At 42.9% G+C, this 23,154-nt stretch overlaps 2 protein-coding genes across 2 annotated transcripts; one reads left to right on the forward strand and one right to left on the reverse strand.

Moving 5' to 3' along the window:
- Window positions 1-2,716: 2,716 nt before the first annotated feature.
- LOC126559500 (NADH dehydrogenase [ubiquinone] 1 beta subcomplex subunit 2, mitochondrial-like) lies at window positions 2,717-3,447 on the reverse strand. The gene is made up of 3 exons (XM_050215668.1): window positions 3,260-3,447; window positions 2,959-3,082; window positions 2,717-2,891 (listed from the first exon to the last, which is right to left on the reverse strand). The coding sequence occupies exons 1-3, from the start codon at window positions 3,367-3,369 to the stop codon at window positions 2,814-2,816; spliced, it is 312 nt and encodes a 103-aa protein (XP_050071625.1). The 5' UTR covers window positions 3,370-3,447; the 3' UTR covers window positions 2,717-2,813.
- A 980-nt stretch (window positions 3,448-4,427) lies between these two features.
- On the forward strand, window positions 4,428-4,630 carry LOC126559580 (uncharacterized). The gene has a single exon (XM_050215751.1). It carries the CDS (start codon window positions 4,437-4,439, stop codon window positions 4,614-4,616), a length of 180 nt encoding a protein of 59 aa, XP_050071708.1. The 5' UTR covers window positions 4,428-4,436; the 3' UTR covers window positions 4,617-4,630.
- Window positions 4,631-23,154: the final 18,524 nt, after the last annotated feature.

A 23,154-nucleotide genomic window follows, 5' to 3' on the forward strand; every position in this document is an offset into this window, starting at 1 on the left:
CAGCGTCCTCTTCGGAATCTATCGATTATCCAGGATTTATCGAGTTCGGATCGAGTGGTGGATCGGGCAAGGGCTTTTAATTGAACATTTTAATTTACTCGAAAGCGTAAATCTAATTTCTCTCCATTTTTTTCCATTTCTACTTTCTCTTGCATTTGTGTAGAAGTGGCCAATTCTAGCCAACGTTGCACATTAAGCGTCCCTCGTGAAAAATGGATGGTAGTGAAATTTTATTCGAACCGAAAAGGTCATGTATTTTAAATCTGGACTCTGCTGACTTTGTTCAACTGTTCGCATCCATCTATTTCCAGTCCAGGATCCAGGGGATGATTTAAAAGTGTGAACCGAGGGGCGAGCATCTTCTGATAAAGTGTTTTTTTTTTTATTTATGTTTTCCAGAGAAGCCGCTCGTATCGATACTTCGTATTGGAAATGATTCTTGGAAGTGAAAATAAATAATGTAAATCCTGTGCCGCAAGCGGATGTCCTACAAAACAAAGAAGAACTATTGTCCTTCGCTCATACATAAACCATGCGAATTTTTGACGACAACCGACATAAATCTTTATTGTAGAATATATCTGTAAGTGAACACTTTTCAATAATAGACCGGCTGTTTTGAAGCGATAGATTGGTACGGGTCGACATCGCCCATCCACTCCACGAATCAATGCTTTAGTGTAAAGGGCATCGAATCCCTGTGGGACGAATAACGACGACGAAATATTATTTTCGTGCAACCTTCCATAGGAGAACAAGAACAAACGACCATGAACCGGTACGAAGAAACAGGTGGTGTGCGACGCGAGCTTGTCCTTTCCACGAGCGAACGATACAGGAATTCATCCCCTTGACAGCACAGGCCAACCGGTCATCAATAATCGAGTAATTTATTCAATTAGATCTTGACTGTCGGGCCTGTCCGCTGACCCTCGGATCTGATCAAAGCCAATATTCGCCGTCCGCGTGGAAACCATTATTCCCTCCGAGCCGTGGGGATGGCATCATTTAATCGAGGGGAAGATGACAGATATCGGATGTCCGCCAGCGCTGTGTTGCTGTGTTGCTGGAAGGAAAATTATGTTGTTTGCCTTCAAGGAATCGAAAGGACCATATATGAGCATGGTTGGCCTTGAGCCGGATTCGTATGGAACGTGGCGCATCCCAATTTGGACAAAGATTGATGGGAAGAAAATGATCTTGCTGGACCTGGTCATTTGCTAAACAGTGCTTTAATCGATGTGATGTGGGATGGGGTGGGTAGTTTTGAACCTTCTTCGCGTACACATGATCACATGATTGACACGTTCAAGATGAGTTTTCCGTAGGAGTGAGTTGAATACGTACGAGCTTATATCGTAGACATGGAAGGCCATGGAAGCGTAAAGCATCCTAATCATAATTCTTTTCTTAGGAGGATTCAGGCTTTGTGGAAAGATATGAGAATATTTTTGAAGGGCGATTCGTGCAAGGATTTAAATATTATTTTATTCGCCTGCATACTCCTCTATTGCACGGATCCCGCTCGAAGTTGAGAAAGGAAACTTCAAAACGAAAGCAGGAAGCATGCCAGTTAAAGTACTTTGGACAATATTAACGTCCCAAGATGATGTACATAAGACCATCAGGAAAAGCATAGCTTTAAATAGTTCTAGCTCTTGATACGTCTCAAAATAGAAAAAAAAAGATCAGTGTCCCATCGGTCAGGGTAGTGGGGCATCTTCTTCTTGGATTAACGACCATCTAGGTCCAGCAGTCCAGTTAGTGGTCACTACGGGGTAACGGACCGGATGGGATATGAACTACGGTCTTTCCATGTGAAGACCGACGCCGTTGTTGCCTTATCAACGGGCCTCTTCGTCTAGGGATAAATAATTTAAATCGGATTTTTTTATTCGTTCCTGTGAAGGATCGTTCGCATTTGTATCGGTATACGCATTCCTATAGGGATTATTCCTGGATATGGAAGACAGGGTCTTTACAAGGCAGGACCGGTTTTTGAAACTCATATCGACTATCTCCCAAAATGCAGAAAAGATGGAATATGATAGATCGTTGTTATTACATACCTCCTACCCACTGTGTGCCCTTATGCTTAGCTCTGAAAATATTTACTTCTTTCCGAACTTGTTTTCATTAAGATATGGCATTCTAGAATGTCTTCTGAACAGAATTTTACCCAAAAAATTTAAGCAATATGCGACCTAAATTTACCAACAGTAAAAAATTGGAGAACCTTTTAAAAGCTCTGCAACTAACATTTTAATGAAGGTATAATAATTAGGTGAACATTAAATCTGGCCTCTTCAACTGTGTTTTGCTTCACCTAACCTTTTTTTCGTCACCAACAGTTCCATATCATGAAATAAATCTAATGCTATAAGGCGCTTCAGATAAGGCATAGCTAGTGAATCAGGGGGAGGCCAGTTGGTGTAGGCGACAGCGGCGCAGGCCTTCAAATGACAGGACCGGGATTCAAATCCCATCCGGACCGTCCCCCCGTAGAGAGGCCTGACTACCCAACTACGTGGTATCGGCAGTCTAGTAAGCCATTTCGATGGCCGGCATGACCTTACAGGTCGTTAAGCCAAGAAGAAGAATGGAGAAGTGAATCAGCTAGCTAGTTGTGTCAGTGTGACGAGCTCCTGGGTCACTTTGATTTTTGCACTGTCCCATCCGAAGCCGCAGGAAAACAACTTCAACACCATGCCAGTGGTTCCAGTTTACGCTACAGCCGCCACTGTTTATTTACAACCGAATCTGATAGATGTTCTAAAGCACAGGTTAGAGTACGGATTTGCTGGCAGTGAGCTTTACTCGTCTAGTTCGTCCGATGGAATACCCAGCTCAGCGTTGGTCCACGCAGACGGATCGGGATAGTCGAATTCACCCTAAAATGTACATAACAACCTCATATAATGCATGTGGAATGGAGTAATAAAGCTAGCCAGCTATTACCGTAATGTGTTCGTATTCGTGGAAGAGATGCCACAGAATCCACCACCACATGAAACCTCCGGCGACTTGCGCTCCAACCCGTGCCAGCATCTCCGGCTTCGGTCCATTTACTCGATAAGACCAGCTGAGTTGATACGAAACCCGAAAACATGACGGCGTTGGACGCATCCGAGCAGGAAAGATTGGTGTTCCCGATGTGGCCACAATCAGGATTCACCGGTAAGATAGAGAGGAAAACCAAAACAATTACATAATGTAACTCGGTGGCCGTGTGGACCTTTCCGGCCGCGCGTTCACTTACTCGTGTCCATGGCGAACGATCTGGTTGCGTAGACCAGTGGGGTTCACCTTCTTGGCGACGGCACCGCGTGCCAGCAGTCTTCCGACCAAAAGTGCACGGGAAGCCAGCATTTTTACCGTGCAACGGACCCCGAAATTTTCACGCAAACACGGTTCACGATTATTTTCCTCTCAAAAAATAACAACAATCTGACAGCTGGCACGGTGACAGCAGTCTTTTGACAGTTCCGTAGCGCCCAGCTAGCGTTCAGCGAACAGTCGAGCAGTGAGTTAAAAAAATTAATGCTTTTGAGCAGATTCCATAGAATGCAGTAGGAAAATGTAAAAATTTAAACAACTCATGTTATAATTTTTTTATTTCAATGGTCAACTAAGAACGACCTGAAACAGTCCACCAATTATCAGTTTTCGCTAAACCCTCAACTTTGCTCGAAAGACCTATTGTGATTCAAGTCGTGCACATTGCATACAACTCACGACAAACGTGTGCGGTTCAAATGTGGTGTATCGAAAATTGCATACTTTCCGCTCGTTCACTTCAAAAGATTCCAACAGATGGCAGTAACAAACCGTTGCACGTTTGAATAAGGTCCGTTGATCATCAATCTCAATCGTTTACGAATGTTCAAGCTGTTTTATAATCACCACCACAAATTATGTTCAAGTTTTTACTCAATCATTTCCCTAGAGCAACAATGCACAGCCAATTCTCAAGCCAAACACAATAAACAATTGCGTAACTCTTTTTTGCTCGCACGCTACCATTAGATCTGTTTACCAACCGTTCTACCTTATCAGTGGGTCAAGAACAGCTGATGGCTGCTAGCCAGAAAAATCTGCTTCGTGTACTTAATTTACATCTTTTTGGTTATGATTTCAGGCTCTTGAAAATTAGGCAACCGAGGGGGGCAAGATCAACAAAAAAAAAAAACACAAAAACCCCCCACCCAGATGTTTACAATCAGTAATTTCGGCTCCTCGAAATCACAACAAATGAAGCTGGTATAAAAGCATCCACCCATCGGGTCGGAAGCAGCACAGTCAAATTTAGACGCACCAAAAGGTTACTTTTCGCACTAAACAAACCAACAAAACAAATCAATTTCCAAGTAAGTTTTGAAAGTTGTAAGGAAAACATTCCCAAAGACTCATCGCTTGCTTTCGGTTTCCATTTAGAAATGAAATTCCTGTGGTTCATCACCTTCCTGCTTGCGCTCGTTGGCATGATTGCGGGCGATGCGTGCCCGAAAGGCTTCAAGTCGCAGAACAACAAGTGCGTCACCCAGCGCCCGGTGCACGGTGACTGCCCGAAGGGATCCACCTACAGCGCGAAGGTGAACCTGTGCGTACACAACTAGAAATAAAGCAGTGTTGTAAGAATAGTGTAGTTTGACGAGTTTGTGATGTTCAATTTAAATTGTTTTGTTAAGAAAGAAGGATCATCGTTCGGTTATTGCAATGAGCGCCACTTTCGTACGGTGAAAAACCACATTAACACGATATCAAACTTCCATGCAGCTACCACAATTGCCGCATGCCGCACCCTAACCTCCGGGATGCACTAATCCTCCAAACTCACCACCGCTCTAGGAAACCAGAAGCTTCTCGTTAACGTCCTCGGTGTAGGGGAAAACTCCACAACTCTGTCACAGTTTCGGATCACCCCTTGGGGATATAACAGTGTGGTGGCGTGGAAAGTTTTGTTGTACGAACCAAGCGACGATGCAGGTCTATGCCGCGATGGAAAAAGCGTTGTTTGAGTTTCGGTTCGAGAGTTTCGAGTAAATTTATTCAATCACACCATCACCGTCCACAAACCGAATAGCTCAGAGGTTTTGGCGATGGAAGCTCTCACTATCTCGCACACATACTACAGACTAGTTGTAAACGCATAGGTTCTTGTTGAGGTCGTACTTGGAGTTGGCGGGACAGTCTCCGTGGACGGGACGCTGCGTTACACATTGGCCCTGCTGTGGTTGGAATCCTTTCGGACATTCCTGACCGTAAGCTCCAAACACCACTGCCAGCAGAAACACGACAAACCACAGCAATTTCATTGCTAAAGATGATGGGAAATAAGGTTATTACAACTAATCTGGGATGCTTCGTTGGAATACCCGTGGCCACCGTACTCACTCGCACACTGATGGTTGGATGAAAGCCGCCTGCTGGCTGATTTGATGCACTCGCGCGATTAATGCAACCGATGTGCAGGTTGCATTGCATTTATACTGATTTTACTGCTCAACGCAATTGCTCAAACTCTCCCTCACATACACACATGACTGCAACGTTATGAATTCTTATCGGCGAGTTTTGAACTGCGGAAATAATTCTTTTTGCTTATCAGACGAGTTGTCTCGAACTGTCATAAACAATGGCATCCAGGCTAAGTCCCGCTCATCGTACACAAAATATCGAATTTCTAATTAATAATCTCACTAATTCCACACCAACGATCGAACCATTTTACAAACACTCCGAACAACGCAACAGAGCTACCGATAACGCGAAGGCTTAAACGGGGATTGCAATTTGCTTCGATAGTGCCAGCCCGTGACGCTAATCCTTGCTAAATTTGCTCACAATTCACACATCCGGAAAGCAGTTTGTAAATTTGATTTGCACAAATTTCCCACCATCAAGCGTTGGCACGGGGGTAGGGCACCATTTTTGGCTAATATTCGGCTATGCAAATCCATTCGCCGGTTGAGTCCCGGTTTTTTGGGATACTTCTTGCACGGATCGGTTTAATCATGGCACCCCAAAACCAATCCGCTTCATCGCCGAAAAACTGCATCCCGTTTATGTGTCTGTGTCTGTGAGTGTGTGTGTTCCGTAATCAATTTGAAACTAATTTATGTGTCCGGTGCGTATGTGTGCTTGTGTGTTGATGATGGTGATGATAGTTGGGTTGGAACCCCCCCCCGAACCGAACGAGATAAATAGCAGCGAGGGGCAGGCCGATGAAACTGTACGCCGATTTGGATTAACTAAACCCAAATGAATAATGCAATTTTGGTTTTGCTGCGAGCGTGGTGTGTTCCCGGGCACGAGGAAAGGATGCTGGATGATAGCTGATCGGTGAATGAGCGTAAACTAGTGCGCGTGTGTGCGAGTGTGTGTGTGTGTTTCAAAAAGCATTTTGTGATGAAATTTTAACCCGATCCATTTTATTGGACTGTAAAACGATTAATTTTATGAGACCAAAAGCGGAAAAACAATTTCCCTCCTCGACACTGGTCTCCTGCAGTCTGCTCCGCAGTCTGCAATGTTTAAATGTGCATTGCAGACTGCGCTTCGGGAACGATTACCATCGTAATGGAAAGTTCGAAATGAAACCCCTTGCGAACCATGCTCGGGATGGATGCTCCATCTACGCTTTTCCAGCATGGCCCGATCATCCCAACAGGTTGTGGGGTCTGGGTGAATTGTTCGACAAACGACTCAATGATGCTCCACCGATTGCAGTTCACCCAAAAACCCCGGACCAAGCGTTCTGAGCCGTACTTCACTGTCCTGTCTGCGTCTGTCGGGAGCAATACTCTTGGTGTGTGGGTTTGTGCGCGCGACTGTGGATGTTTTCGATTACTTCACGGGGTATCGGTTAATGTTTGACTTTTGGCCGACGGCTTGGTTGTTGGCGATAGCGCATTCGGCGAAACTTCACGACCTAACGGGGCCATTAGGGCAGCGGGTTTTCAGTCTAGAATAGGGTCGCCTTTCTCCCTTGCCGGGTGAAGGATAGTGTTGGTGTTTTTGGTTCTTTCTTTGGCTTTATTTACACGATAACCTTGAATCGTTGGGGTACCGTCGACCGTCCGTAATGATATTAGTTTTATTCGTGCTGAAAGATGATTTGTCTGGTGTACGTGAAGAGAAAATACTCTATACAATCAATAAAGCAAGTTGTTTAGATTGTGAATTGTGTTTGGATTCTGACCAAGCTTTTGGTTTGCGAGCGGTTGGAACTTGAAAGTTGCTATGGGTGTTGTTTAATTAGATTTTCCCCGCTTTAATCGTTTGGGTACCTTAAAATAAAATTTTTTCAGCAGTACGGTGAGGCCGTCACAAAAGAAATAAATCCTTTTTTCTAATGATTGATATCTTTTAACTGTAACATAAATTAAATGCCGCCTATTTTGCTGTTCTTATGCTATCGAGTTTAGTTACTTTTTAAAATAAAATATCTATAGTTGGTTATCATATAGCCAGCATGCTGTTTAATAGAGTCCAAAATATATGAGCTCATTGGAGACATTGGTTAAGAAAATCGTGTAAGGAAAACCTCGTACTAAACACTCAAAATAAGTTAAGTCCAAGACACAGATAATTCAGCATCAAAGCTATTTAAACGCTGTTTTAAAGTGTCAAAAATCGCTGTGCTGTTTTACTGCTGATTTTCATTTTTTGCCTGTCACAAGAATTTAGCTAAATTTTTGTTAGAAATGTAAAAAATTATATCCATACTTTATTTGAAATATTAAAATTCACGCACAATTATGTTGAAATATAGAAAAATGTTCAAAAATGGCTGAATAAAACAAAGGTAAAGTTTCCCGAAAGATCAACAACTCAAACACAACAAAGGAAATGAAATACATTCAATCAATGCAAAACCAGCGATCGCGAAATGTTCAAAGCAGTATTTAGCATAATGTCCACCATTCGAGAAAGGTCTTCCGAAGGGACGTGCCAGATTAAATTGACCTCGTTTTTTTGTGTGCCGTGTCCTCGTACCCTCTCCTTGCTGCTCCGTTGGAAATGGTTCATTTATGTAATAATTGTGCAATAGTTGACGATCGGTTTCCTTCATGATTATTTGCCTCTTATCGCTTTCTAGCGCTCGTTGTCTTGCTCGGTACAAACACTCGGCTGAATCCATCGCAAAAGGTTAGCGCGTCACAACAAAACCTCCTGATAATGGATTGATGATGTTTGGGTGGGGTCGTTGAATGCAACAGAGGGCTGTGAAAGAAAATATGCTACACAGCAGTACACAGTCGTTCCCAAGGTTTTGTGTAGCTTGGGTGCAGCTGAGTTGTTGCGTTAAGAATTCCCTGTTTCGCATCGGTTTCATCTCGTTCGCTAATCCAACCTGCTACTAATCACTGGTACGCTGGCGTTCCGAAAACCACGGCACATCATGAAGCTGAACCACCGTCTCTCTGCCCGTCAAGACGCTGCCATATTTCTTCTATCCACAAGAAAAAGATGTACTTCGATTCGCAGTGGTAGGGCTGAAGACTTATGGCAGCAGGCGTACAGACAACCTTGTGTTTCTTCTTTCCGGACCGGTTGGGAAAACTTTCGCATCATCCGCTCATCCGCCTCGTAATACCGGTTGACGGAGACGCTTGGGAACGCTTGGTACTCCCAATGAAAAGCATGTTTTATTATTATTTTCTTGTTATTGTTCGTGCGTTGCTCATGCATTTTCCTGCTCCTATGGTAGGGACGGAGGAAGAAGGCCAAACACCACCGAACGGTACCCAAGCTTCCGGGATGAAGCGGCCCGGCACTAACGGTATGGAAACTTTTTAATCTGCATTATTTTAGTGGAAGCAACTTCATCAGCGACTGGCAGATCAAATTTCTTCATCAGCCTCTTGTTATGCGCCTCACACGGCGTCCCAAAAAGGAGAGAAAGGATGCAGATCCGGAACCGTGCCTTGTGATGGCACTCTGCTATGACAAGTTTCCGAAGAGTTGGTTCCAAAGTTTCATCCTGACCGGGGTAACGAACCTTTCTCTGTGTGTTTTCTGTTTCCCCCGGCCGAGGAGTGGGTGATGGAGGAATCGGCTGCACCACAGAAGGAACGGTGCATGTAGTCATTATTTTCATATTCACCTCTATTTGTGTACCGACCACGCAAACGCCATGGGAATCAAACCGTTCAAATGGTACCGTGACCGCGAAACGCGAACACCACACTGGATCAACTTTAGTGGTGTGGTTTTTGTGTGGCACTCTTTTCCTGTGGGAGTGAGTTGGTGGAGTAGATTTTTTTACAGGGTTCGTTTCGTGGAAAACGTAGTTCATTTTGCATGTTCAATATAAAGAAAACAATAGCCATGTCAAATGCATACTTCGATGTTTATTTTAAGCTTGTATGTCTGAAGCTAGGCAATGGTGCTTCAACGACAGAACGTTAAGTAACAGCTTTTTCCTAAACCGAGAGAAAAGTTTTACGCTAATATGTGAGAAGGCAAAAAGATTGAAGAGTTTGCAACCGAGCCCTAGCTATCAGAGAACACCTAATGTAAAAAGAGCTGAAGTGAGGTTTGGGTGTCACTAGAGCTAAGATTCATAGTGAGCGTGCTGCTAACTTTGTGATATATTTGATCGTACTCAGAACCGTCAGCTTATTGCAATGAAACTAGGGTTGTTTTACAGATCAACCTATTCTAAACTAATAATTATGACAGTTTCTAAACTTCAGGAAATCTTCAACGTGCAATTTGCTTCTTATTTTCTTAACAGATAAGGAAGATTGAGCTTTTAGAAGAAAGCGCCTACATGTATGCAATTACAATGACTAAAGAGCCTTCAATATTTTTCAAACCTTTTAGTACGATAAAAATTAAGTAGAAAAAGCGAAAACATAACCCCTAAAAACTCTGCTGATGTTATTCTACCATCAGAGTACGAAGGAGATAGGAACAACAGCAACAAATAGCTCATCCAACCAATTTCTCGTCACCAAACTATGATGGAAAACACGGCGACCGCGCGCCACTATTACCTCGATGCCACTACGCTGTATAGATTTTTGCCATTTTTCCATTGCACCAACAACCGCCCCCCCCCACCATGGAAGGTAAGTCTTTATTTTTATTCTGTTCGACAACCCTCGGATCGTTGGTTGTACCGAATGTTTTCGGTTGCGGTTATCTCACCACCACGGGCTCGGTGGAGGCCCTGCCCTGCCCCAGGACTCTCCTAGGTGGAGATTATTTTAGCACAACAAGAGCATCATTAACTCGTTAGGGAACTGAAACTGTGGGTTGGTGGGCGTTATATTTATGCTTTACGTTCATTGAGCTTATGCTTTTCGCGCACTTTTCGGGGACGGAAGCGCTGAGCTGTGGCGGGCAATGCAAGCGGACTGGAGTAATTCATACAACAGGTTAGTTAGTTAGTTAGTGAAGATAAACGGCACGATGCTTTGTTGGCGCCTGGGGGAGGAAGTTGAAACAAGGGACAAGGGAAAGCGGGGTTGTGTGGAGCACCGAAAAGCCAGTGCTTCGGTTGGAAAACTTTGTTTGCGACTAGTCGGTGACGGCGTGTACGAGTTTAAATGAATGACACAAAAACGCCATTCTGCCCTGGCCCTGTTCGGTGGTTCGATGTTCATTTTATACTAATTATGTAAGTTTAAATTGGCAACGTTATGGTTGTAGTTCGAGCATAACCTTGATGGAGTAAACAAATTCTGAAGCGTAACGGTTTGAACGGTGGGGTGTGTGCTTGTGTGTTTGTTGAAATTGACAACAAATAGTTGCCAGTAGCGGGAAGTTCTAGTTTAGCTTGGTTTGCTATCTAATCTGATAAAGGGCTTTGAAGCTGTTAGCGTCGATCTGGATCATGCAGTGTCATCTCAAACAGTTACGTTCCAAGACGCATCCAACACATTGTGTCTCAATTGTAGAGTTTCCAATTGGATTAGACTCAATTTGTTGCGATGCAAACGAGTCAAACTTCTGCTGCGATACAGAACCGTTTCAGTGCATCTCGGAAGTCATACAGCTTGGTTCAGATGTCGTTGAGTATCGAAACACAGTGAGCGGGGATAGTTTTTTCAATCGAAATTATTATATTTGTTCCCATAAGGAATGAAGGTGATAAAGTCAATATTACTGTTGGTGCTGGTGTTGTTAGCAGCAAACGCTCTCGAGATGTGTCCAGAGAATCAGCATCGAAGTGTCGATGGAATTTGTGTACCCTTGAACAGACAACCAGTTCGTAGTACGACCGGATGTGGAGCTGACCAAGGACATCGAGCGTTTTCGCATGGATGCAAGTTCCCAAGAACGTAACACGGGAGGTGATCCGACGACACTGGGAAACACATCCCACTGAACCAGCAAAACATTCCATAAACCAACCCCAACTTCAAACCAAACGGACTATCAAGATCGGACCAGAGTGATGGACAAACATCATCAGGACGACAGGAGCTCGAGTTTACTCGCAAAAGTAACACAATTAAATAGCGTAGACCAGTAGCTGTATTCGTGATTCAACACCAACAAACAAGCAGTAACTTTGTGCGCGGATGGTAGCGCTGTACAAACAACTAATTTTCCAACCCGATGGAAAATGACCGACGCGTCCGTTAATGGTGTCGTACACTCGTACAAATCCTTTGTTTACCGGTATCAAACTCTAAACATCAAATTCCGTCCGTCCACCATCCATCCACGGGGATGTACACCTGGCGTACCCAAGGTTTCGATTTGTCGTCTGTTTTGACTCGATTTGCCCGAAATGGGAAAAGTTTGTGTCGCACGCCGGCACACCGGCACTCGGTGATCGGTAAAGTGTGCGATCCCTGAATCTCCCTGCCGTACGTACGTACATTTAATCGGTCGCTCGGCAACTCCCGGAGCCGGAGCGCCCATTACCTTTGCAGCCGGGGAAAAAGCTTTAAACCGAAATTGAAAGCAAACAGTGCAACAGTGTCGCAGCACACCGGGGGGGTGGCGAAACAATCCAATCAATAGAAAATGCCGGGCTTTTAGGTCAACGGGGACACATAGGGGTGGATTTTTCTCTGCGATGGTGGGAAGCTTTCGCTTCTGCCATCCGGATTCGATAGAACTACTCTTTGAAACTTCGTTAACCCGCTCAATGTGGTAGCGCTGCAGCGGTGCGATAGGTTGTCCCCTAGGTGACACCAAGTGTTCAGCTGTTTTGTAAATATTTTTGCTATCAAATTATGTCGAAACGGGTTTGACTCCATTTGGGATCAGTTTATCACTTTGTTAATTATTTTAATTTATTATTCTTGACAGTTCGAGTTTAGCCTTGATGACAGAGTGGATTTTTTTTCGTGTTTTTTAAATTGAGATTTTAAGGCTATAGAAAATTATAACTTCTTTATAAACTTTTACAAATTTCTAATAAAAATTTTGATATAAAAAATTGCTTAACGTTTCCTCTTTAACGGTAATGGAGCCCCGGCTACTTCTTGGCATCGATATGTATGCTATTTGCTCACTTTATAAAAAAACCTATCAAACTAGCAAAGAAAAATCTTTGCTTCCTCTCTTACTCCCTGCCAACTCCTATAAGCCAGCACCCCCCAAGAATTTACCTTGTGTGGGTCAAATACTTTCACACTGCACACTTCAAACGATCGATCCGTACCGATAGCTCACCACAACGAGATGGCAGTCGATTTACAACTTTGCACCGAGTTTTGTGGTGCAAAACTTTTGACCTGTGCTGTGTGAAAACTCCATCCCAAGAGTTGGAAGGTTTCAGTGCGCTTTTGTCCGGGAATCGTTGTATGAAAAAGGTGGGTTTCTTTTTCGTAGAATGCGTTTTCCTGTTGATAAACCAAATGCAACCCAGATTTCTCCATCCAACGGGGGAATAGAGATAATTTATGGCTACAACGAAAAGTCAACCGATCGCTCCGATTGGATACACAGTTTCCCGCAAACATTTGACTGCGTCCACCAGATAATTGGGCATGCACACAGAGCGCCTGATACTTTCATCAAGTGCGAAGCTGATAGTTATCCGATGCTGGTAGTAAGTACTTTGACCTACTCGATAGCTAAGCGCATCCCAGCTTAGCTAAGCAAAAACAGGAACTGTTCGCCCGAACAAGCCTGGCAAGCAAGTACAGAAGGTACAGCACTCCGATGCTGTTGGTGTGAAGGCCGGTACGCCCATCAATCATCGTGTACCGACCATCCGAAATCATTCATCATTCAGTGTAAATTCCCAAATGGGCTACTAAACAAGCGTTTAAATTTCAAAACAATGTATCATCGCCCTTTTTTGGTAGGTCGTGGGAATGGCAAATGGGGGAAAATCGGGAAAAGCCGCTATCAACACACACTGCCTTTTATGTTTCTGTGCAGCTCTTCGTCATCTTTCTCTCTCTCTCTCTCTCTCTCTTGTATGGAAAGCTTTGGAACTGGGATGCACTATTTCGTTTAATCTGAAGCCTTTTCTATGGAGCATCGTTGATGATGCGAATGGTTTAGTTGTGTGTATGATACCAGACAGTCAGTTGGAGCAATTTGAGAGTTTTACACAAAACGATGGTGATGTTTGATGGTGATTGAAATGTATGTTACACCACGGATTTGGACTGATTTGAATTTCTGCACGGAAAGCGTTCGTTTGATGAAGCGTTTTCTGGCTGAGTGACTGACTTGAATTAGCATAGTTTAATTTTAACATGCTTATTGCTGCAGATCCCGAAAAAAGGAAAAAGATTTGAGTTAAGAAGAACTTGAATTCGAAAAATTCAATCCAATATAATTCGGTATATCGAGTTTCGCTGAGTTGTTATTGTAAAATTATTTGATTTTTCCATATTTGGAAACTGCTTCTAACTCGACTGAGTGTAGAGGCGAGAATCTATAATACAATATTTTGATAGAACTAAGTACCTCTTGGATATCACCCCTTTACGCCAATGTACTATATCCAGGTTCAAAGGGAATCCTTGGTCTTGAGCAGCTCATATTATACATGAAAAGTGATAAGAATGGGTGACTGTAATCTGCCTTTTAAGGAACCACCACACAGTCACAGTCCAAAAATTATAAAAAAATATCAGTTGTAGTCGTTCACACGGTGAAGCTGGATTTCAAATTCTATCTAGACCGATCCAGCATTTATTATTGGTTTGTAGTCTCATAGTTTTTATAAGAGTCCTTAACATCACATCGCGTCCAAAGAATTTTTTGAATGTTTGTAGTATGTTCAATATCTAAACGGAATCGACTTGATGCTGTGAATGTTAACTAGCTAACGATATTTGTAAAATGAATAAATTTCCCTGAAATGAAAAAGAAACGCTTATCTGGACAACGAACTAATTCCAATGCAAAACATAAACATGAAAAGAGCCAATATTTGATCCTCTTTTTATGCTATGTTTATCGTGTTTTTAGTTTTTTTTTTTTGTCCTGTAAACCATTCCACAATTCGCCACTTTTCCTAGAGGATGAGGGTGCGTCACGCTTAGCAAATTGAATTCACATTATAATTTTTATGGCACATTTCCTTCTCCACACACACACACGGCTCCTAAAGGACAAACATATTTGCTAACGACGCTCGCCATAACCCAGGGCAATGTCGACGAAAGGTCAAGCGATATCCTTTTCAAACAGAGTCACGCCCAGCCGGCGCTCGTCCGGTCGATCCTACGGAGAAGGTTCGTCCAAAACACATTTTGTCCGAAGAGATTGAGAAGCAAGCGTCAACGAGTGGGTCAAGCTGATGCTGAGATCGTTTGATGCTGCTTATCTCACTGTCAGGTTTCGAGGGATCCTTCGGCGGAACTTCGATTTACATAACTATTTCATATTCATTTCATTCATTCATTTCATATTTAATTGTATTCGCTGTAGTCATTTTTGGAAGATAGCAGCTATATATTATTCTCGATTTAATTTTTCCTTCAAAATGTTCCTTCATCACGTTCAAGATGTTACTATGAGCGGGAAGCACCGAATGCACACTCCCAAAAAAAGCGTCACCGAATTGATAGGAAAAACGATTTGATGAACTTTTCCATTTCGATTGACACGATAAAGACAAGATTTGTGGCGAATATATTGGATCAGAAGATGCCACCAGTCTGGTTACAAGTGAACCGGGATCTGCAGGCAAATCGAACGTACACATGTACACGACACTTGTGACCGATAACAAACTTTCCCTCACTGTTGTCGCACCAACGAGCATTTCGTAGCAGGAAAACTAGCACGAAAGATGGTTGCATTTGATGGGCATCCGGCAGCAGGGACGTTGGTGCATGCTTTCCGTTTTTGCGCCAAAGTGCATCACGTTGCAACAATATTGAAATAGATTGTGAAGTTTATCCAACGCCAGTGAAAATGGGTTTTTGTTGCAATGTGTAAATTCCCTTCGGAGTGTACATCGTAACAATTGGTGGCATTGTAGTGGTATTCCACCCCAAACACACACACATCCCGACATATTCAGCCAATCTACATGGCTTGCGAGCGAGGGAAGCCAAAACAAACATCCGCAACAGCAACGACAAATGGACTGATCAGTGATAGGGGGGAACGGCCCGTATGAAGACTGTGTCAGTGTGGCTGGATATTAACTGCTTGTAGTTTTCAGATGGGAAGATGTTCCAGTTGCCGTTTCTTGATTGAACGTTGGGCAAAGACATTAAAGAAGCTGTTGAATAGCGGAGTATGTAAATTTATTGTAGAAACACAATGAAAATGGCATGATTTTAATGCAGATGTTATGCAGATCACATAGCTTTAGGCGATGAACTTCTAGGAACAAAATCTCCCTTAAGTACACAATATTTATAACAATCTCTTTAAAGGTTATACTGTTTCAACAACAAAAACATGTCCTTTTCAGAATCCTTTGTCGAGTAAGTCGCTTTGCACACTCATAAACACACACTTCATTAAATGTACTTGTGATGTTCGAACTGTTCACCGCATCCATCATCCTCTCGCAAAGCTAATTATACATGTATTCAAACAGTCTGTTGCACGCGTGAACCAGTTTTAGCACCTGTCAGTTCAGTCGACATCCGATTCCTGTTCGACAGTTTCCTCCGTGCACGGAAGTGTCTGACAGTCTCTTACGCTGATGCCGGCGGGGGTGTGTTGTCGGTCGTCCCAGTCCCAGATTGGGATCCAATTTCGTGGCGGTTTGCCCGTCTCGCTGACAGTTGTCGGGTACGCTTGTGATACAAGGTGCGTGTGTCTCGTCAAACGGAACAATGTGCCGGAAAGTGTTGGATGATGTGTAGCGAGGAGTATGAATTTCCCAGAGCCAGAAGATGATGAAGGTTTCTCTCCCTCGAAAGGAAAGGATGCGTTTGTTAGTAGTATGTAGTGTTTCTGGTTGTTTCGGTTTGTGGGACATTCTTGGTCTTTGGTTTTGATGCTGATATAGTTTGTTCATGTCGAATACTTGCTTGAATTGGTTGAGAATTGTTTGACAATTTTCAAACTTCAACTACAATCGAGACAGTCTATTGGCAATTTTATTGCAGCAGATAATTTGGTACTTAACACTTCTAATTGTCGATTATAAAATTCTAAGACTTTATAATGCTTATTTCGGTTTTTTGGGTATATTTTTCACTTAATCTTAAAAGTTGCCGAGAATGTTAGTTGCCGACAACTTCTTAAGCAGCATTTGTTGGCAATTATGATTATTTTAAGGACTTTTTAAATATTTTTTCTATACTAATTCTATTCCAATAAGTAACAGTATGACTTAAACTACAAATATAAATCTTGATAAAGATGCTATGCAAGGAAAGCCAAATAAAATGGTCAAATAATGTGATAATAAAATGAAATAAAATAAATAATAATAAAATAAAATAATAATATCAACATACAACATTCCGCTTTCGTTAAACTGTAAATATTATAAGCGAAAATGTTTGGTTATATGAGCAACTGTACATCAACGGTTCCTTTTAATCGAAATCTCATAAACTCCTTTCTCGTTCATTGTTTGTATTAATTTATACTGTTTGTAATTAGCAAGCCCGTACAAACAGACACTTTACGACTGTTTGACTGGCCTCGTTAAACGCAGTTAGCTTGATGTTTAGCTAAGAAAATCAAACCAGCCCATAAAAATCATCCACCCAAAACTGGCCGATGGACCAAAACTTGAAGGAACGCGAGTCCTCCTCCCTGAAGCGAATCAATTTTTACGCTCCACACGCATTAGTCAACCACGCTACCGCTTAACGACTTTTCGATATTTCCGCATAAACAGCTCGTTAAGTTCCTGTCGTTCGTCGTTGGTGTTTTTTTTTTTTTTTTGGTAGTCTGAACAGAAGGGAAGCTCGTTTGTTGGGTGCCACGAACGCACAAACGAAAACTTTCGAAACGATTGACCTACCTACCGAGTGGATGTAAAGTTTGCGGCCTGCTTTTCTTTGTGGTAGAGATGAATCGTTTCGGCAGGTGAAAATAAACCTTGCCATTTGCTTTCGTGGAAGAAAAAAGACATGGGAAAGAAAATTGCACGAGCAAGTCCATTTTATCGCCCATCACATCCGCTCGTAAAAGCGTGAAATCTTTGCGTTCGCGCCAGTAAACAGACTCGACGATTTTACAAAATTTCCTCAAGCGAATATAAAATTCAACACATACTCCCGGGTGGTGCCGGTACGTAATCAAGGTGCCCGATTTTCGACACCCTCCCACACTGGGACCGATCGAGGATAATTGCAATGACCTTGAAGGTGTTCGTATGGGGTGAGATTTTTCACACACACACACACACATACACGCACAATTCTGTATGCTCTGGCAGTTTGAAGCTTCTCCATCTCACCAACAAACCACCCAAGTACAGCAGCAGAACGATAATGTAACGGACACACGGTACGGCTGGGTAAGCTGTGATGTTATCCGATTTGCATAATTTTGTATGCTTTAGGGTGTGAGCAGATTTCCGCGGGTGATCAGGCACGTACCGGAAAATCGACCACACACATACACACCTTCGTCCGAGTGTGTCCTGCTCTGTGTGTGTGTGTCTGGCTAATTTGCCCGTATGGGGTGTAGTGTTCCGTTGGTGGTTACCTTTCTCCGGCAGTATCCTCCGGATTTTATTCTTCCTCTCCCAGGGTAGATTTTGTGGTTGAAATAACAAAACCCAGCCTCGGTGTGACTGTAAAACCAGTCACCACACAGAGGCCCCATCGCCCGTGACGCAAAAGTCAAACTGTCCTCAAAATTGCCGTTTTCATCAATGTCATTATCGTTGTGTTTTATGATAATGCGTGTTGGACAGGATGCTTCCGAGACAGCATCGTGCTGTGTGGTGTTTTATCTGCAAAATCGAATGAACCATATTCGCATCTGGTCGAACGAACTGCCCATTTTACCTTCGCTTTTCAACGGTGGCATTGGTTTGTTCAACATCAAATCTAGGACAAAAAGGAAACGCACAAACAAAACTGGAAGCTTTCGATCCGGACGACATTTAAAAAATCGTAAACTAAAATTTTCTGTCTAATAAAATTGATTACCAAATGCACCGACCGCCGCAACAACACGCTTTTGGGTCTTTATGCACGTGCGCTTGGACAAACAGTGTGTATCAACAGATTTTTTTGCTTTTGCTCCTTGCGGTCGGTGCTTGCGTACAGCTCTGCGAGTTGGTTCGCACAAAACAAACGTCCGAAACAGCGATAATATTTATGTTTTGCAATAGCGAGCAAGCGCCATAAAAACGCGCCGGTCCACCTGGAACTGCAACCATGAACCGTAAACTGTTTGAAGTGGTAAAATAATAAAGCGCTTTACAGCGTTAAAGGACACATTAGGACTAGAACTCTCGGCTACCATCCAAGCTCTAGCCGCTCCAGCACCGCTATAACGCACCGCTCGTAACACGCTGGTGAGCCGAAACCATTCGCGGGAGACAGCTAATGATGGGTTGGGCGCGACCGAGGCAACGTTGGTGCCAAACGGACAAGCGACACTGCACACGACGGTTGATGGTTTTGACTTGATAATGACTTTGATGATTTGTCGGTCAGAAAATAAAATATGTGCACAAGGGGTTTGGAGCGTGGTGCGGCCACGTGCATGTGTGCATGGAATGTTTGTTTTAGCAATATGGCCACACCATGCTTAGGGGGAGAAAAAAGGCATCTGAAAATAGTTTTGCGCGTAGCGACTGTGTTTGCATTTCACTGTGGGGCCGTCCTTATGGTATGGGTGGCAATCAGAGCACGAATTTTCATTTTGCAAACGAATTTTCTGTGTCACATGCACACACTCACAAACATACATAAAAAGAAAATTGCTCATGTAATTGTTGCCGAGCGCTGTACGGCAAACAAATGATCGATAAATTTTAATTTATTTTTATTTTTATTAGATTTTTATTCCGAATGACCAGTTCCAGTTCCCGTTGCACCATACGAGGAGCTGCTGGAAGTGGAGTGCATCGTTTGTCCTGCAGTTCGGTACGTGCTGAACCATGGGACCAAAGCGCAGTATAAAACCTGTGTGTTTGTGTGTGTGTGTGTTTATGTGAGTGCATTCGTGTGCCATCCGAAGGTGCATGTGATGAACATTTGTTATCATTACCTTGAATCAATAATAACACACCCTTACCTGGACAGTGTGGACAGTTCTGGTGAGGTGTTGTGGTGTTGTGTTTTATTTTATTACTCCACTGAGGAAATCGTTGTGCCGTTGGAAATCAATGAAAATATTCATTACATAGAAGCGAGCAAGGTTATGTTATGGTGGGTTCATGAAGGCTAAAAAACTTGAATAAACTTAAGAACTTTAACTCGATGTCGAGATAATAGCTATAAGTGTTCGTTGAATATTATTTCAATTAAGTTGTATACTACTGAAAAGGATACTGCTTACTTAAATACACTTCAGGCCCAATAATACAACTAACAGTATAGAATAATCTTCCAACGGTTTGAGCCTTCATCGCCTTATTTGTTCATGTCTAAAAAAGACTTTACGGGCTGGAACGTCAAAGGCCTTTCCTATGCCATGAACAGCTCACCCAAGCCTGGCAGGTCCAATGCGGTACGCGTCTAAGGTTATTTATTGAAAGAAAACGCTGAGCAGTTAATATTTTCTTAGTTTAAAACTCAATGCTCAAGCTTTTGCCGAAGGAGTTTAGCTATTGCTGAATATGTTAGACAACTTGCGAGACCCATGAATCTCTAGTTTTAGCTCTTAAGTGCTCATAACCAATACCAGTACTTACCCAACTATGATATTAAAGTGTAGGAATAATAAATGTAAAAGAATGATAACACAGCATTTTGTTTGGAATGTCAGAAAATGATAAGAAAGGAAAAGGAGCGATTATATTCAACGATGCACAGATATAAGATCTTATTCTTCTTGGTTTAACGATCTTCAAGATCCTGTCGGCCACACAACTACTGATTAGGAAAAATTTCTTTTGCTTAGAAAAATCGGTTTGGATGACCCCATCCGAACCGATGTTTCCAGGTACTGCCGTGTATACGTTTTCTCGAAAATTCTGCTTTGCTCTTGGGCAGTTCATAAAACTATTTGTCCTTGAATCTCAATTTTTTTTACGACTCGTACATTATAGGTGTTGCGTCCTGTAACCGTCTTTCTTTCGATCACTTTTAAGAACAGCTTCTTTTAACGAACCACACAACATATCTGTATTCACTCATTATACAGCCTGAGGAAACATCACACCTCAAAAAACTTGTCGCGACGGTCGAACCTGGGACTATATCGTACCTTTATAGTCCCAGTACTCACATATGCCTCTGAGACATGGACCCTGTCCAAAACAGACAAAGTCCTCTTAGCCGCGTTCGAGAAGCAGATGCTCAGAAGGATTGTTGGCCCCGTATGTGTGGAAGGACAATGGAGGAGCCGCTACCACAACGAGCTGTACGAACTGTATGACGACCTCACCGTCGTGCAGCGAATTAGGCTCGTCGGGCTTCGATGGGCTGGCCATGTTATATGCATGGCACCAGACGACCCAGCTCAGAAAGTCCTTTTAGACTGAGCCTCCACACGGACAGAGGAGGCGTTTTAGGCCCAGATTGAGGTGGAAGAATGGCGTGGAATCATCCGCCATCAAGGCCGGAATGACGGATTGGCGGATGACGGCGCGAAACCGTAAGCGGTTCCGAATTCTGCTGCGACAGGCCAAGACCGTAAAGCGGTTGTAGCGCCTGATAAGTAAATAAGCAAGTAAGTAAGTATCTCTCCTATCTTGTGATCAAATCCGCCCAAAATCCCTCTCTTCTGATGCTTTTACGCATTTTGCCCGATCACCGAATTCGGGCTTTGAGTCGTACAGAGTTGTCGTTATGTCGGTACCCAGCGACGACAACCACGTGAATCGTTCGTAATAATTGGTACATTGTCCTATGCAAGAGCTTTTAATATTTTTATCTAAACTTGAAATTTAGCTGGAGATCATGAGGCTTGGCTGTTAAATTCAATACCATTTTACTTAAAACATGATACAATTACACCTGGAGGCAAACCCATACAATGTTTAGCTAACAAAAAACCAAACTTATTTAAAACGATATGAAATTCTTCTCCTTTTTTCCAATGATTTGACACGCCTACCCATTCCATGAGCAATGAAGCAATTTCCTCCTTCGTGGTTTAAAGTAATGTAACAGATAACGAAACACTTCCGGACAACCATCGCCCGCACTGGCTAGAAATGTCACCCCTCCTCGGTGACTCTTACCCAGGGCACAGTTGGTGTAAAGTGCTAAAATATGCAAAACCGTCCAGTTCCGGAACCTGGAACGGAACAAGAGGTCGATCGCCCACAGCTAACTAACCTGGCACAAAAATGTAACGTACCTTTGCGCGAAACGAAATACGGAGAAGGGAATGCAAACCAAAAAAAAAAAAAGGCAGATGAATAAGTGGTTCAAACACATAAAACGCAGACCAGTCTACCGGTTTTTCTTAACTTTAACAAATCAAAGCAAACGAAAGTTTTGCAAATATTTCTCACATTTTTACGACAAAACAAGATAAAAGGAAAACAACAGCAACAACAGGGGTATAATGATGAGAGGAACCACAACACCACAATGCCGGTGGTGGACGAAATCGTAACGAAATTATTCCCTAAACTTTGGCCGTGCTAAATTTTCTCTCAAAGTTTTGTTCCGTAGGGTCGGGAGTGGGAAGTCGGGAGAGTGTTTTCTTTTTATTTTCAAAAAAAAAAAAAACCTTTATATTTAGAGTTTGTTAAATGAAAATGGAACCGTTTTGTGTGGTTCGTTGCATTAAACGTGGAAATGTATATTATATTACGCTTTTGCGTATAAATCTTCAACAGATGATAAGAGATTGAATTTTTTTTTCTGGTGAAACACGCAGGCTGAAGCAAAGAAGCATCATCTCACCTTGCAAGGTACGCAACGAAGACGACAATACAGCACCATCAACATCGGTCCTGAAAACCGAACATCTGGAATAGAATTTTGTGGGTGTCCACATTCACCTTTAGCGCATCGTTCCCGGTGCTCCTTACCGTCACGCCACTCGTCCGTAAAAGCAGGAAATTTTCTATAAGAAACGTAATTTCCTTTTATTTGCATTTTAAATTGTGTCTCTAATTTCTGGTGGGAACGGCATTGTCGGTACTGGGCTGCAGAGACTTCCGGATCTCGCCCCGTTTAGGGCGGTTCGGTAAAGGTTGTCTTCTTCCTGCCATGAGTTGTTCTCTGCAGAGGAGGACAATGACTTCATGTGGTGCGGAAGTGCGTGTTTTTCACCAATTTCAGGTCTCCATTTTGCGAGCAGCTGCAAACCGGATTTGCGGCTACAGGAGTACGAAACGACGTGATGGGTAATGGGCTACGAATCTTAGCCATTTTCTTTCTGTTTTTTTTTTTGCTCACTTTTTCAAATGGAGACCACACTATTTACATTCTAACACAATGGTAAGGAATGCGTTGAGGAAAGATGTAGCTAGACTCGTCTAATGGTCTAATGGGTACGTCGAATGGGATCGTTGATTGTTTGCTAGCCATCCGCCAGTACCCGGGGGTACGGGTGGCCACTTTACTTTTCCTTCACCAAGTACCGTCCGGAAGGCGTACGAAAGACGCCAGTAAACGACGAGCATGTGCTAAAGGTCAACGCGATTACCGGGCACCCTGA

The sequence above is a fragment of the Anopheles maculipalpis genome, chromosome 2RL (genome assembly GCF_943734695.1).
Source record: "Anopheles maculipalpis chromosome 2RL, idAnoMacuDA_375_x, whole genome shotgun sequence".
Classification (NCBI taxonomy): domain Eukaryota; kingdom Metazoa; phylum Arthropoda; class Insecta; order Diptera; family Culicidae; genus Anopheles; species Anopheles maculipalpis.

Coding starts and splice junctions, on each gene's coding strand:
- LOC126559580 (XM_050215751.1), top strand. CDS start 4,437: ATGAAATTCCTGTGGTTCATCACCTTCCTGCTTGCGCTCGTTGGCATG.
- LOC126559500 (XM_050215668.1), bottom strand. CDS start 3,369: ATGCTGGCTTCCCGTGCACTTTTGGTCGGAAGACTGCTGGCACGCGGT. Junction 3,083..3,259: donor ATCGTTCGCCATGGACACGA/GTAAGTGAACGC, acceptor GTATCAACTCAG/CTGGTCTTATCGAGTAAATG. Junction 2,892..2,958: donor ACGAATACGAACACATTACG/GTAATAGCTGGC, acceptor TGTACATTTTAG/GGTGAATTCGACTATCCCGA.